Source organism: Uranotaenia lowii, chromosome 2 (assembly GCF_029784155.1).
Source record: "Uranotaenia lowii strain MFRU-FL chromosome 2, ASM2978415v1, whole genome shotgun sequence".
Taxonomy (NCBI): domain Eukaryota; kingdom Metazoa; phylum Arthropoda; class Insecta; order Diptera; family Culicidae; genus Uranotaenia; species Uranotaenia lowii.
Window position 1 is genome coordinate 53270445 of NC_073692.1, and position 16547 is coordinate 53286991.

Here is a 16547-nt window from a genome sequence, read left to right on the forward strand (position 1 = left end):
TTTTTGTCATTTTTGTCATTTTTGTCATTTTTGTCATCTTTGTAATTTTTGCCATTTTTGTCATTTTTGTCATTTTTGTCATTTGTGTCATTTTTGTCATTTTTGTCATTTTTGTCATTTTTGTCATCTTTGTAATTTTTGCCATTTTTGTCATTTTTGTCATTTTTGTCCGTATTGTTATTTTTGTCATTTTTGTCATTTTTGTCATTTTTGTCATTTTTGTCATTTTTGTCATTTTTGTCATTTTTGTCATTTTTGTCATTTTTGTCATTTTTGTCATTTTTGTCATTTTTGTCATTTTTGTCATTTTTGTCATTTTTGTCATTTTTGTCATTTTTGTCATTTTTGTCATTTTTGTCATTTTTGTCATTTTTGTCATTTTTGTCATTTTTGTCATTTTTGTCATTTTTGTCATTTTTGTCATTTTTGTCATTTTTGTCATTTTTGTCATTTTTGTCATTTTTGTCATTTTTGTCATTTTTGTCATTTTTGTCATTTTTGTCATTTTTGTCATTTTTGTCATTTTTGTCATTTTTGTCATTTTTGTAATTTTTGTAATTTTTGTAATTTTTGTAATTTTTGTAATTTTTGTAATTTTTGTAATTTTTGTAATTTTTGTAATTTTTGTAATTTTTGTAATTTTTGTAATTTTTGTAATTTTTGTAATTTTTGTAATTTTTGTAATTTTTGTAATTTTTGTAATTTTTGTAATTTTTGTAATTTTTGTAATTTTTGTAATTTTTGTAATTTTTGTAATTTTTGTAATTTTTGTAATTTTTGTAATTTTTGTAATTTTTGTAAATTTTGTAATTTTTGTAATTTTTGTAATTTTTGTAATTTTTGTAATTTTTGTAATTTTTGTCATTTTTGTAATTTTTGTAATTTTTGTAATTTTTGTAATTTTTGTAATTTTTGTAATTTTTGTAATTTTTGTAATTTTTGTAATTTTTTTATTTTTGTCATTTTTGTAATTTTTGTAATTTTTGTAATTTTTGTAATTTTTGTAATTTTTGTAATTTTTGTAATTTTTGTAATTTTTGTAATTTTTGTAATTTTTGTAATTTTTGTAATTTTTGTAATTTTTGTAATTTTTGTATATTTTGTTATTTTGTATTTTTTGTCATTTTTGTAATTTTTGTAACATTTGTAATTTTTGTAATTTTTGTAATGTCAGTTTTGATGTAATATGTCATTATTGTCATTTTTGTCTTTTTTGTCTTTTTTGTCATTTTTGTCATTTTTGTCATTTTTGTCATTTTTGTCATTTCTATCATTTCTATCATTTTTGTCATTTTTGTCATTTTTGTCATTTTTGTCATTTTTGTCATTTTTGTCATTTTTGTCATTTTTGTCATTTTTGTCATTTTTGTCATTTTTGTCATTTTTGTCATTTTTGTCATTTTTGTCATTTTTGTCATTTTTGTCATTTTTGTCATTTTTGTCATTTTTGTCATTTATGTCATTTTTGTCATTTTTGTCATTTTTGTCATTTTTGTCATTTTTGTCATTTTTGTCATTTTTGTCATTTTTGTCATTTTTGTCATTTTTGTCATTTTTGTCATTTTTGTCATTTTTGTCATTTTTGTCATTTTTGTCATCTTTGTCATTTTTGTCATTTTTGTCATTTTTGTCATTTTTGTCATTTTTGTCATTTTTGTCATTTTTATCATTTTTGTCATTTTTGTCATTTTTGTCATTTTTGTCATTTTTGTCATTTTTGTCATTTTTGTCATTTTTGTCATTTTTGTCATTTTTGTCATTTTTGTCATTTTTGTCATTTTTGTCATTTTTGTCATTTTTGTCATTTTTGTCATTTTTGTCATTTTTGTCATTTTTGTCATTTTTGTCATTTTTGTCATTTTTGTCATTTTTGTCATTTTTGTCATTTTTGTCATTTTTGTCATTTTTGTCATTTTAGTCATTTTTGTCATTTTTGTCATTTTTGTTATTTTTGTCATTTTTGTCATTTTTGTCATTTTTGTCATTTTTGTAATTTTTGTCATTTTTGTCATTTTTGTCATTTTTGTCATTTTTGTCATTTTTGTCATTTTTGTCATTTTTGTCATTTTTGTCATTTTTGTCATTTTTGTCATTTTTGTCATTTTTGTCATTTTTGTCATTTTTGTCATTTTTGTCATTTTTGTCATTTTTGTCATTTTTGTCATTTTTGTCATTTTTGTCATTTTTGTCATTTTTGTCATTTTTGTCATTTTTGTCATTTTTGTCATTTTTGTCATTTTTGTTATTTTTGTCATTTTTGTCATTTTTGTCATTTTTGTCATTTTTGTCATTTTTGTCATTTTTGTCATTTTTGTCATTTTTGTCATTTTTGTCATTTCTGTCATTTTTGTCATTTTTGTCATTTTTGTCATTTTTGTCATTTTTGTCATTTTTGTCATTTTTGTCATTTTTGTCATTTTTGTCATTTTTGTCATTTTTGTCATTTTTGTCATTTTTGTCATTTTTGTCATTTTTGTCATTTTTGTCATTTTTGTCATTTTTGTCATTTTTGTCATTTTTGTCATTTTTGTCATTTTTGTCATTTTTGTCATTTTTGTCATTTTTGTCATTTTTGTTATTTTTGTCATTTTTGTCATTTTTGTCATTTTTGTCATTTTTGTCATTTTTGTCATTTTTGTCATTTTTGTCATTTTTGTCATTTTTGTCATTTTTGTCATTTTTGTCATTTTTGTCATTTTTGTCATTTTTGTCATTTTTGTCATTTTTGTCATTTTTGTCATTTTTGTCATTTTTGTCATTTTTGTCATTTTTGTCATTTTTGTCATTTTTGTCATTTTTGTCATTTTTGTCACTTTTGTAATTTTTGTAATTTTTTTCATTTTTGTCATTTTTGTCATTTTTGTCATTTTTGTCATTTTTGTCATTTTTGTCATTTTTGTCATTTTTGTCATTTTTGTCATTTTTGTCATTTTTGTCATTTTTGTCATTTTTGTCATTTTTGTCATTTTTGTCATTTTTGTCATTTTTGTCATTTTTGTCATTTTTGTCATTTTTGTCATTTTTGTCATTTTTGTCATTTTTGTCATTTTTGTCATTTTTGTCATTTTTGTCATTTTTGTCATTTTTGTCATTTTTGTCATTTTTGTCATTTTTGTCATTTTTGTCATTTTTGTCATTTTTGTCATTTTTGTCATTTTTGTCATTTTTGTCATTTTTGTCATTTTTGTCATTTTTGTCATTTTTGTCATTTTTGTCATTTTTGTCATTTTTGTCATTTTTGTCATTTTTGTCATTTTTGTCATTTTTGTCATTTTTGTCATTTTTGTCATTTTTGTCATTTTTGTCATTTTTGTCATTTTTGTCATTTTTGTCATTTTTGTCATTTTTGTCATTTTTGTCATTTTTGTCATTTTTGTCATTTTTGTCGTTTTGGTCATTTTTGTCATTTTTGTCATTTTTGTCATTTTTGTCATTTTTGTCATTTTTGTCATTTTTGTCATTTTTGTCATTTTTGTCATTTTTGTCATTTTTGTCATTTTTGTCATTTTTGTCATTTTTGTCATTTTTGTCATTTTTGTCATTTTTGTCATTTTTGTCATTTTTGTCATTTTTGTCATTTTTGTCATTTTTGTCATTTTTGTCATTTTTGTCATTTTTGTCATTTTTGTCATTTTTGTCATTTTTGTCATTTTTGTCATTTCTGTCATTAATGTCATTAATGTCATTTATGTCATTTATGTCATTTATGTCATTTATGTCATTTATGTCATTTATGTCATTTATGTCATTTATGTCATTTATGTCATTTATGTCATTTATGTCATTTATGTCATTTATGTCATTTATGTCATTTATGTCATTTATGTCATTTATGTCATTTATGTCATTTATGTCATTTATGTCATTTATGCCATTTATGTCATTTTTAGTCCAGTTTCATTTGACTTTATTTTCATCTAAATTATCATCTACATTGATCATTTTTTAAGCGTTGAAATTACGTTTAATCAAGGTTATTATTTCATAAGGGTGAAACTAGCAGCTAGCTCGAAACGAGAAAAACGCGTTTGAAATTTTGGAACACTTATCAAATCCTACTTAAAAAATCTATCACGTTTTGTTCAAAAAAAGCGAAAAATGTGCATTATATTCACTTATTGTTCGATGGTTATCAAGAACTTTAACTATTTAGAGATTTTAGATTTTTGCCCTTTTTTGTTTTTGATTCCAGTTACGCCTGCAAGTTTCGCCCAATTGATCGGACGTTTTTGTTTTGGTTTCCAAGTTTCGCCCATTGGTCCTACACGCAAAAACTAATTAGACCGTTTTGTCACACACGGTCAACGCCTATTGGTCCTATACGAATAGAAAAATTAACCTTATTTTGTATAGGCGTTACTTCACGTTCCAACGAAAACGCATCAACAGGAAGTTTCGCCCAATTTAATTTTATCAATTTTTTGAAAGTTTTAAGTGATTTTAAGATTTAACCGCGTTTATTAGGAAAAGTGCAACCGCAAGCATCCGGAATGACCGTTAACTCGATTTGTTTACATTTGGCAGTTTCGCGCTTTTGAAATGTTACACTAGTCTTCATATCATCGCCAAGGTTGCCGAAAAAAATTCTGTGTTTTGGAGCAAAATAATTTTGATTTTCTGTGATTTTACCCAAAAATTCTGTGATGGATTTCTGTGATGCTATTTCCATGAATTTCGTAGAAAATTCTTGATTAATTGGGTTATTTTCACATTTTAGTTGGGCAAAATCAATTACCATTACCAATCTTATCATACTTTTCTAATTCAAAGAAAGAAATGTTAATTTAATACTGTCCAAAAAAATTACAATTTCGGAAATCCATTCAAAATTTAAAATTCTGTGAAATCTGTGAATATTTCAAAATTCTGTGTTCTGTGACACAGATTCTGTGATGAAAATTTGCTCAAAATTCTGTGATATTATAGATTTTTCTGTGATTTTGGAAACCTTGATCATCGCGTTCAGAAATTATTTTTTCGTGACCGGAATAAGTTTTATTGATTTTTTCTAAGCAGTTGCTAAGAATTATAGTGTAAGAAATCAGATAAAAAAATTTATCTTTGATTTAGGTTTGTTATTGGTTATTCAATTTTTAATGCATTGAAACTGTTTGAATTTTTTTTAAAGTACTGAATAAAGATAAAATATGTGAAGGAATCTTCGAGGACGTATTTTTTTTTAGACTCGTATGCTGTGGAGGGTTCAGAAAGTTAGATTCATAATGCATTTGAGAGGAAAAAAGGAATAAGAAAATTCGGATTGTTTCCTGTCAGTAATCGAACGAACGGCTCTCATATAAGCATGCGCTGTATATAGACCACCATAATGATCCACATATCGGTACATTCATTTATAAATAATGAAACTCATTATCACTATCGATGTATACAGTTACAGATTTATCTAAATGGGAGTAGGTGAAGGCAGTAAAGGCGGGAAAAACAATCTTTTCATAGTTATGTTCTCTTAACATTAAAGGAAAGGTACAACCTCACTTTATTTACAGGTACTGAGAAACAAATAAATACACCTATCAAATAAACTAAAGTAGAACCCTCGTTATTGAGGTTGTAGTCTAAAGTGGTATACACAAATGAAAGTGGTGCGATCATGCCATTTGTAATCGCTTTCTATAAATGTACAGAATACCTAATTATGAGAAATGTAAGGCTAGAACAAATAGATTCGTAGAGTTGTTTCGGAGGCTGCGCTAAAATACTTTGATTTTCTAGTAATACTGCTATGGCATGTTATAAATTCTGATTGAAATTCAATTGTTCCAATTCAAACATTCATTACTGTCAACTGGTTTTAATGCTTCTAGCTCTTTAAAGTATCTAGCTCCATAGGTGGAACGCTTCTAACGAAAGCGGGTTCAATGTGTTTTCTGTTCCTCGAAGTTAACATCGAATTTACTGACCGATGAACATGAGGATTGGTATTGTTCAACCTAAGCTGACCGACAAAGCGCTCATTTTTGCCTAATTACAAACGCTAATCCACTCTTCGATTTCGCAATCGTCGCACTCCACGTAGCAGCACCAGTGGAATTTACAATTACATCGATCGACTCGCTTTTCGCGGATCAGATTGTAGCCTCGACCGCAGCACATTGACGCGCAACCTTCGCTGCCACTGCTGGTTCTGTTACATCGTCGTCCAACAGTTCCTAAAACGATTAAAATAATCGTTTAAAATTCAATATAAAATTTACTTTATTGTGGTCCATCTCACCTGGAATATCAGACACCTGATCCCGCTCACAGAAGTTCGGCGATCTTTGGTAGTAGAACAGTGCATTTTCCATCTTCCGATTGGCTCGGCTAATCGGCATCATCTGTGGCTTCTGATTTTCCATCAGTTGTCGTTTCTGCTGCTGCTGTTGTTGCTGTTGCTTGTCCTTGATGCGCCGAGGTGGCCGCACATTCTTGGCGTGCTTCCGCTTCTTTGGTTTGTGATACACGATCATCGGAGGGCCGTTGCCGAAGTTCGACTGATCAACGAGCACCGCCCTACGGTACTGTTGCTTCAGCACTTTGCCCACGACCCGGAAGTCGGGCGCCGATTTCCAGCACGTCTTCAGCTGACAACTGCCGGACATTCCGTGGCACTTGCAGCGGACCTGCATATTGTTGGAGACGGCCTGCAATGAGATACAATTTATTTAGATTTGATTCTAGAAACGGTAACATAAAACTTACCCTCCTTCCAGCATGGTTGTTGTGTAAGTTGATTTGCGACTGGATGTCCCCTCCCTTCTCCCGGGTGTCCAGAAATAGTTCTGAAAATTCCACCCCGAAAGCCATATTATGCGAGCAGCCTCCCCATTTCCAGCGGCTGGCCTGTTTGTTCCTCAGCTTCTTAAGATTGTCATCAACGAGGATGCTGTTCTCGTTGATGGCATCCAGAAATCGGAGCTTTTCCTTCTCCAAACTCTCCCGCAGCGACTTGCTCATCCCTTTCCGATTAACGGCTGGATCGCAGCCACAAGATATCAATCGTCCCTGGGCACAAGCCCTGGCAACACTGTGCGTGACACCTGCTGCGGCCACTGCATACGCAAATGCGCTCTCCCGGTAACCTGTAACGACAGAAAAAGAAACTTTTAAGATATAAGTCTCTCATATTCTTAAATTTAGCAGGAAGTATCCAAACATTTAAGAGGAAGCATCGTTTGGGTGATTTACAATCTGCGTAGGATCTCTCTTTTTCTGTACCAACTAGGCCTGCTGAAGGGCTGCTACAATATTGTCATCCTGGAACCTGTCTTCCTCCAATCGCAAAATCTGAGGCGCACAAAGTTTGCTGAGTCGAATCTCAATCCGATCGTGCAGCATCTTTCCAAAACATGAATGTAGGTTTCATTGGACCTGGAACACAGCTTCGTCTCGTCTGTCGTCTCAGCGAGGGAGAAAACAATCAACCAATAAATTTTGTCCCGTTTGTATGGAAATTAAATTGAAAACTGTTGACTGTTGAAGTTGTGTGATTTTTGAATTATTTATAACAGTTAGCTGGCTGGCTTCAATACGTGTAGTCTACGGGAGTCACTTGTGAAGGCGTTTTGTTTTAAGTCAAAAGCTTCCGTATGATGTGGGTGTTATGAAGTAAAAATTTGTTAAGGTAAGCAGATACCATACTCAAAATATGTTAATTCGAATCGCTAAAAGGAATCATAAAAATAAATTGTCGCTTAGGTATGCATCAAACATGATTATAGTTTAGTTTTGAAAGAAATAGTTTTAATTCAACTTAAAAAAAAAAAAACTATGAAAAAGGTTGAAACAATGTGTTTCAACATTTATTGCATTAGATTTAGGATACAAGGATTTGATATTCAACTTGTTTTGTTTTATTGTACCTACAAATCTTAGAACAAGTTTAAAAACAAATGGTGCATTGGTTAAGCTTTAATCAAACTTTAAAAAATCGTTTCAGCATACTTCTACATGAATTTATTTGTTTATTTGTATAAATAACCATCGGATCACGTGTTGATAGCTTAACCATAAATAATTTTTTAAATTTTATATCTACTCAACACTTTTCTGGTCACGTCTAAAATTTTCCTTCGGAACAACTTCCTCGAAACGTCAAAGTCGCAATGCTCAGAAAAACGAGTAAAAGTTTTTAAGATTCTGACAAAAGCGCTGCTCCATTGTAGGTTTCTTAGTCCTCGTGGTCGTTCACTGAAAGGGACCAATTCAAGTGACGTAGCGCATACCGCAGGAAGCGCCACTGGATAGCCTCAATTCGTTCAGCCCCGTTTTCATGGAAAGGTCACCAAACAGCTAATGCGTACTCGAGAAGAGAACGAAACAGGCCGCAATGTTAATGCGACTTTTAAGGTAGTACACGTCTTTGAAGTTTTTGGCTAAGCGAAACAGAAATCCAAAGTTTCTAGAAGCTCTATCGAAAACTTAGTTCGTTATTTCATTTATTTTTTTTAAATTTTCGTATTATTTCGTCTCACGACATAACTTCACGAACATAATTCTTTAAACTCACTCGGTCCATGGTAACCATTCTCCAATTTCTCGGACATCCCTCATTCGCCAGATCACGCTCCACTTGGTCTAACTACCCCGCTCGTTGCGCCCCTGCTCGTCTTGTTTCTATCGGATTAGTAGCGAATACCTGTTTTGCAGGACAGTCGTCCGGCATTCTCGCATCATGTCCTGTCCAGCATATTCGGCCAGCCTTCACAACCTTCTGGATACTGGGTTTTCCGTAGAGTCGCGCGAACTCGTGGTTCTTCCTTCGCCTCCTCATTCCGTTATCCTGGACGTCGCCAAAGATGGTTCTTAGCGCTCGTCGTTCGAATACTCCGAGTGTACGCAGGTCCTCCTCGAGCAATATCTATGTCTCGTGCCACAGTCGTTACACATCGTGCGAGGTCTAAGTCTTCTCGACCACAAATGCTTGTGGAGTCCATAAATAGTAAGCACGACTTCCGCTGATCATTCGCCGCCGGATCTCACGGCTGGTGTCATTGACTGCTGCAGTGAGCCGAGATAGATAAAGTCTTCGACTATCTCCAACTCGTCACCGTCGATCGTGACCTTGGTATTACAAGACAAGCTGATTCGATCGGTCTCGAATCCGCAGGCCAGCATGTACTTTGTCTTTCACGTATCATCATCCCAATCCTTCCTGCTTCGCGTTTCAGTTTCGTGTGAGTCTTGAACTCCAGCCGATGATCGATAACGCCTAGATTGTAAGTGTTATCTATCCGGGTGATGGTTTAGTCTCCAAGGATGTACTCTGCATAAAGAGTGTCGCTCACGGGAAAACGATATAACCGAGCATTCACTGCGGTTCAACGGCAGGCAGTTCATATCGCACCAGTGAGCAAATACGGAGAATTGCTGCTGTAAAAAGTCAACGTCGTTGTTTGTGGCGTGACAAAGATAACTCCGTTACCAATCCAGTAAGGATCCACAGAATCCTAAACGTCCGAGCTTTGCGATAGCAATATCATGGTTCACCTTGTCGTACGCAGCGGAGAAATCAGTATAAATGACGTTAGTTTGGGTCTTCCTTGCAAAGCAGTCTTGAACAAAAGATGTGAAGCTCAGCAATTTGGTAGTCGTAGACAAGGTTGCCAAGAAAGACATCGAAACCCGGATCAGAAAAGACCGATTTGCGTTTGCGAGTCTCCGAATCATCTAGCGCTCCCGGCAGATCTATCAATGAAATAAAATCCGAATCTTCAACTCAAGCGCCAAATCCGTATTGCTGTACGGGTCCGAAACTTGGTGCACATATGCGGAAACAACGCGAAAACTGCAAGTTTTTATGGATCGCTACCTGCGGAACATCACTGCGCTTGGTGGCTTGGCTACTGGATCTCAAACGTGAAACTTCATCACCGGTGTCAAGTCGCTAGAAATCGAGATTCGGGAACGTAAGTGGAGATGGATTGGGCACACGCTAATTCTGGTAGCAGTGCTTCCTGGGCACATTTATTTAGCTATTTTGAGTGACCCACGGAGCCCGTAGATTAGCACCTACGCTACGTTTTGGCACATGGCGGTCGATGGTGTAGTTCGAATGTTCGTAAATGTCTCGGCAGCTGCGTTGGGATCAGAAAGATCGAGCTATACTTCCTATTCAATGGATTCAAGAATGAGCGAGATAGCTTCGAAATACATATTCTTGAAATTTTGATAGTGGAACGATCAATCAGTCGTATCATATATGTAACCTAGCGGCACCGAGTGAGACCACCAGTGCTCAAAAAAGTCAAATTCATCTATCACAATACAAACTGAATGAGATAAAAATGCTTTCTTCCCCATCTATTTGGACAGACAGCGAATAAATATCAGGTTGGCCTAGACTAGCTTTATGATGATTTTGAATATTTTTGTTTTATTCCATCATTCACTCGGCAGTCAGTCATTTCACGACTATCGTGACAGTATGAGAAGTGTGAATGGATTTCAAATGCTCAGTTTTTAAGTAAATTATTAAGTAGATTTCCAACATGAAGAAATAAGATTAGAACAATAACACTTGAAAATTTCTTCTCAATTTTTTAAAAAGGTATAAAACATTCTGGAATGTCCTTGTCTTTCTACATGCTCTTAGGAGGTTTTTGAATAATCCCAACAGAAAAACAGAATATAAACAACTCCTAGTATTTCTGAGTTCGAATTCTGTTTTCTTCCTGGAACAACTTTTAATCCAAATAGAAATATAAACAGAAAACAAATTTATTTCAGCCAATGCATGCTTTTAACAACAACAACAAACTAACCGACTTCACTGATTTCAGCATTTTTGTGACTGAGATTTTTTGGAGGATCACGGGCACGAATTGGAAATGAAGTGACTTTTTATCGACTATCAGTCAGAGATTGCTTTGTGAAAGATCAGAGAAAATCAGGTTCAAAGTAAAATGTATACTGTGATTGAAAAATTATTTCACGTTCATACTAGCATGTCAACAGTTTTGAACACTGGAGACCACTAGAGCTGGGGGATGTGGAGAGCTTTAACGAGTGGAGCGTGAGTTCAATCGATCGTCGAAATCCTGAACTCTTGGTTTACAAAACAGATGTTAAGCATTCGGTTCACATTTTCAATGTTATTCATTTGACGTAGAGTCGCTGTGCTTAAGACATCTAAAAAGTCGCAGGGTACCATGAAAGAACAACGCATAGGATCTGGAAACAGAAAGCCGCCTTGGGAGAAGCAACATTTCAAGCCAGGCATGTTGAAGTCGTCGATAACGAGGATATCATCTTGAGGAGAGCAAATGGAACTAACTTAAGACAGGCAACGTGAAAAAGATTCGGCCACAACCAGGTCACTGGAACGATCAGGAGGCACGAATACGCACACATAGAGTTTCTGACCACCAAGATCGATGCGGGTCCAAAAAAGTTCCAGATTTTTCCAAGAATGGTCTTCAATTAGTAGGGCGGGGAGTTTACTCCGCCTCCGGTTGACTTTTTCCTTTTGAGTTGACCTCGATCGCAACGAATCACTGCTTTATCAGAGCCGATATTCTGCCTGGATAGAGTGCCATGCTTCCATGTTTCAGTAAAGGCAATAATGTTTTAGCAGGAACACGAAGTGGCGAGGAAATAGTCAACCAAGCAAGAATTGACACCACCAATATTCTTACAGAAAATATTAATACAGTCGGCCTCTGAATCGGCCGGAACAGAACGATAATCACTGGAAAGGCAAATTCCATCAGGCGGAGTAGGACTGTCGGTGATATAATACTTGCCAGATAGTGCAGGCTGGAGAACCCCTCGCCACATACGAATTCAGGGCCGTGACGACTGTTGACGCTGGCAGGAAACATCGCGACTGAATTGAAGGGTTCCGGCGTAATTCCTAGTTCGTTGAATCCTGGTGCTGGAGGCCCAAAAGAAGTCTTAGGATTTACGAGGTCCACAAGACTTGCCGGAGTGTATATGCAGTAAAGTGGAAACAGGATACGCGAAGGGCATATTCTAAACATAAACTGGTACTTGCCTTTAGAAGAGGCCTGGTGAACCCCGTCACGACTGAGGTCGCAGGTAGGAAACAGCGCGACTGAATCGAAGGGCTTCGGGGTCTCCGAAGATCTCAAATCGATGCATCCTGGTTTTGAATCCAAAAGAGAAAATGCCGAGGCACTTGCCGACAATAAGTGCTGGTAGCTATATACTACAGTCAACAATGTCGTATATGTACATTAGGGTGGCCCAAAATTGTACTATGTCTGGAATTTTGCGGGCTCAAGCTTCAAATGATAGCTTAATGTGTAAGAAACAATATTTTATATGGCGGTGACTCAGAAAAATGATGTTGAGAGGTCGCACTGGTTCGATTTTTGAAAAAATTCCATTTTTTCGACATTCTGTCCTAATAACATTTTACGATCTTGAAAAAGTATCAAACATGTGTCTCTAATATTTTTTAAATTTACTTTATAATGTAAATTTTAAACTAAAAATTTATTAAGACTGTTTTGGACTCTCAATTTCTATGTATGATTTATAAAATTACGCAATACTATGAATTTTTGTAAAAAATTATAATTAAAATTAACAACAAAGTGTACTTTGGATTAAGATTTTTAATCAACATTGAATTCAAAAGATGCGTGACGTTATGATGTGCAACTTTGCAGAAGAAAGTGTATAGCTTTGACTTGTCATTTCAAAGAAATTCAAGTTTCACTGTGGAAAAAAGTCACAATTTTCAAATTTTTGCTATGAATTGCGCTTTATATTATGCTGTGGATGAGTTTCGAGCAATCTTAGAACCAAATAAACTTCTGATGTCAGATTTTTTCATCCTTTTATCGATCCTTAAATCACCAGAAAGAACCATTCCAAGTTTAGATTTTTTATTGATTGAAGGTCGTGTTACCCATACTTGGGTGACGGTTTGAGGAATGTGTTATGGCTACAACCCCTAAATAAATTTAAAATTAAAATCTAGAAACTAGGCTGATTCAAGGATCGATAAAAGGATGAAAAAGTTTGATATCAGAAGTTTGGATTGCTCGAAACTCATCCACAGCATAATATAAAGCAATTCTTAGCAAAAAATTGAAAATTGTGACTTTTTTCCACAGTGAAACTTGAATCACTTTGAAACTACAAGTTATAGCTATACACTTTCTTCTGTAAAGTTGCAAATCATAACGTTGCGCATCTTTTGAATTCAATGTTGATTAAAAATCTTAATCAAAGTACACTTTTTTATTAATTTTAATTATTTTTTTTACCAGAATTCATAGTATTGCGTAGTTTAAAAAAACATACGTACAAATTGAGAGTCCAAAACAACCCCAATCAATTTTTAGTTTAAAACTTACATTATAAAGTAAATTTAAAAAATATTAGAGACACATGTTTGATATTTTTTCAAGAACTGAAAATGTTATTAGGACAAAATGTCGAAAAAATGGAATTTTTCCATAAATCGAACCAGTGCGACCTCTAAACATCATTTTTCTGAGTCGCTGCCTTACAAAAGTTTGTTTCTTATACCCTAGAAATACCCTAGAGTCCCCAAAATCCCAGACGTAGTACAATTTTGGGCCACCCTAATGTACATACATCTTCCGAGATCTTGGTTATGCTTATCGTTGCGATTTGCGACTACCTTCTTATACGTCGATAATCCGGATCGTTTTGAAGCATCAGGTACGGTTGTAGACGATATTCCCAACTGATTGGCTACATCTTGAACGGAGAAGTTAAGGTTGCGCTTGAAAGCGTTAGACACTCCTTTGTCGTAACTGCGGCTCCCAGCTTTTGATTTTCCCCAGATTCAGGCTTTCTAGTTGTCGACAAACGTTCCCCAATCAATTTTATTCAGGGGTATGGCATCCCCATAGCCAGCAGATCGTGGCCTAGAGGATGGCATCCTTGTCTTATAAACCACCAATCATGAGATCGAATGCCAGTCGATACCCTGGCACACATAGTATGATGAAGGTTGGCGGTTTTAGCATTAGTGAAATACTAGCCGTGTATACCTTGCAATTGTATGCCTCAATGATGCAGCACATGCATGTGGATGGATCTTTTCAAGGGAGCTTAGATTGCACTTGGAGATCCAACCTATTTATGAGTGTGCTCGTAGTGCTACCGGTAAACAACTGCAACTTCAACCAATTGTGCAGGGGTGTCAAGTAGCATAGCAAAGTAAAAAATCGAAAACATCCGATCGAAAACACACAATGAGTACAATTTTACTCATTGCGTTTCACAGGAAAATTTGTAACAAAATACAATCTTTTTTTGACGTGTATTATTTAACTCAAACAAAATTTAAAAAATATAAATATATAAATTTTATGAAAATTTTTGGACCCAGAATTTATTTAAAATCAAATCTTTTGAAAGTGGACTTTTTTCAAAGATCGCGCTTGCGGAACCTCTCAACATGATTTTTTTTAGTCGGCCCCATACAAAAGTTGGTTTTGCACATCCTAATCTACCATTTGGAGGGTGAGCCCCCAGATTTCCAGAAGTTATGCAATTTTGGGACACCCTTATCCCCATCCTTTGTCATTGAATAGGACAACGATGACAACATTTTTGGTCCCCACACAAACCTGGCATTTGACTGTCATGGACTCGAACTAAAAGTCAAATGCTAGAGAAGTATGGTTGATAGCAAACTAACACAACATTCACTCAGGTTAAAATGTTGACTTTTTCAACTATCTACTGCGTTAAGAGGAAAACACTATAAACGTCTCTCCCGCTGGATAGAACAGAAGAAAAAGATTCTTCCTCGCAAGAAAAATCAGGTTTCTATCCCCCAGCTTTTATCACTTTGTTGACGGTCGATTTGGCCACATTCAATGATTTAGCTATTTCTGCGTGTGTTTAATTTGAATTTTCACGACGCATGTACACAATTTTGATTCGTAGATTCTCTTTTTTGGACGCCATTTTGATAACTTAAGATCTAATGTCAAAATCCAAATAGAAGCATCATTCTACCCACAAACACACTACCAAAAGAGGGGTGTTCAGTTTTTTTTATATAAATGATTAGAAAAAAAATGCAGCGAATTTAAGTCGACCACTTTTTGACCCGAACACCCTTTATAGTCGGATTTCTGTAATTTGCTTGGTATATTAACCAGGGCGGGTGTCAATCTGTCAAAATACACAATTTACTACGAAGAACGTCAGCAAATGTTGAGTTCAAACCATCTAAAATTTGGATTCAAAAATAGGAGAGATGCTGTGAATTTATCTGGACAAAAGTGGTCCGTTTCGCACGGCATCAGTACGTGGCGGAGGATCCGTTGATGAGTAGTTAGCGGTACTGTTCTTGAAGTTACACTTAAAAAACAGCCCAGGGATCCTTTCAGTCACCTCCCCAGAAAACATTTTGTAGCTATATTCTTACGCAGTTTTGATATACGTTCCATATACATTATAGAAAGATCGTATGAAAATTGAAAAAACAGCATTTACCTACCAAAATGGACGCAATATACAGACATAAGTTTCATTTCCTTCTTAAGCGACGAAATCTACAGCAATTGCGCGCTATCCAACACCTTGTTCGTACTTGTCGGAAGTAGTGAACCTTCATATAAGAGAAGCGACATCTGATCCCTCTTAAAATAAAATATGTGGCAACATCGCCGAAATCTTGGACAAAAAAATCCTCAGCACTGTTTTCTGGCTCAATGTTCAAGCTCTTAAGTGAACGCTCCTTCAATCCAACAAAACAACATTGAACTCGATGCCCAAAGGATCGCGATTAACAGTATGAATGACTTGAATTTCGTTAATAATCAGTTAGTTTTTTAACTAGGAACACGATTCACTAAACCATGTAATAAAAATTGCACCTAATCATAAATTCATATGACCAGCTTTAAAATTATCTGTTTGAACTATAACAACAATCACAATAGTTTCCTTGGTTGAGTTTTCAATAAGAAAGGTAAAAGCTCTGCGACAAAATGCTCGGATCGATTGGAATCGATTTGACAGTTCTTTTGTATCGATTGGAATTTTGTGCTTGAGACGTCGCTTCTCTTACATGTAGGTTCACTAGTCGGAAGGAGCTCAATATTTTGCTCTCATAGCATTCAAGTCATTGCCAGCGACAATATTTTTCAGTTCTCTTATTGGCCAATATTACTCAATTTCCATTTTATTTATAGCCATCTGGATGCACTGATGGTTGCAGAGAGAACATGACGATGGTTTTCTCACTTGAAACCAGGTAGCAAAATCATTTAAAAATTTACAAACATGACGAACTTTCTATCATATCCGATTTTAACTAACTTCAGACGACATTTTATACGATCTTTTCATTATGCAGTTGGAATTGCGATTCGCCACACCATTGTAAACGATTTAAGTTATCATTGCTAACGCTATTTCATGTTTGCTGGGACATTTTCACGGAAAAAGTCGGTACATTTTTGAGTTTTTTTTTTGGATTTAAAATGTTTTTGCTGATCCTCCTTCAGCAGTTGGTGGTAGTGAAGTGATTCAGTTGTGAAAATCTTGACGTTGGTGAAGAAAACACTGTGAAGACTGAAAAAATA

General features: G+C 34.5%; 1 protein-coding gene across 3 annotated transcripts in view; it reads right to left on the reverse strand.

The window, feature by feature from the left end:
- Window positions 1-5311: 5311 nt before the first annotated feature.
- Window positions 5312-16547, reverse strand: part of LOC129747137 (protein Wnt-10b) — a 197298-nt gene continuing 186062 nt past the window's right edge. For all 3 annotated transcript variants that reach the window (XM_055741177.1, XM_055741178.1, XM_055741176.1), the window contains 3 exons: window positions 6703-7082; window positions 6236-6644; window positions 5312-6170 (listed from right to left, as the gene is read on the reverse strand). In XM_055741177.1, coding sequence (XP_055597152.1) covers window positions 5983-6170; window positions 6236-6644; window positions 6703-7082 — 977 coding nt within the window. In that variant the 3' untranslated portion in view covers window positions 5312-5982. The remainder of the gene's footprint in view (window positions 6171-6235; window positions 6645-6702; window positions 7083-16547) is intronic.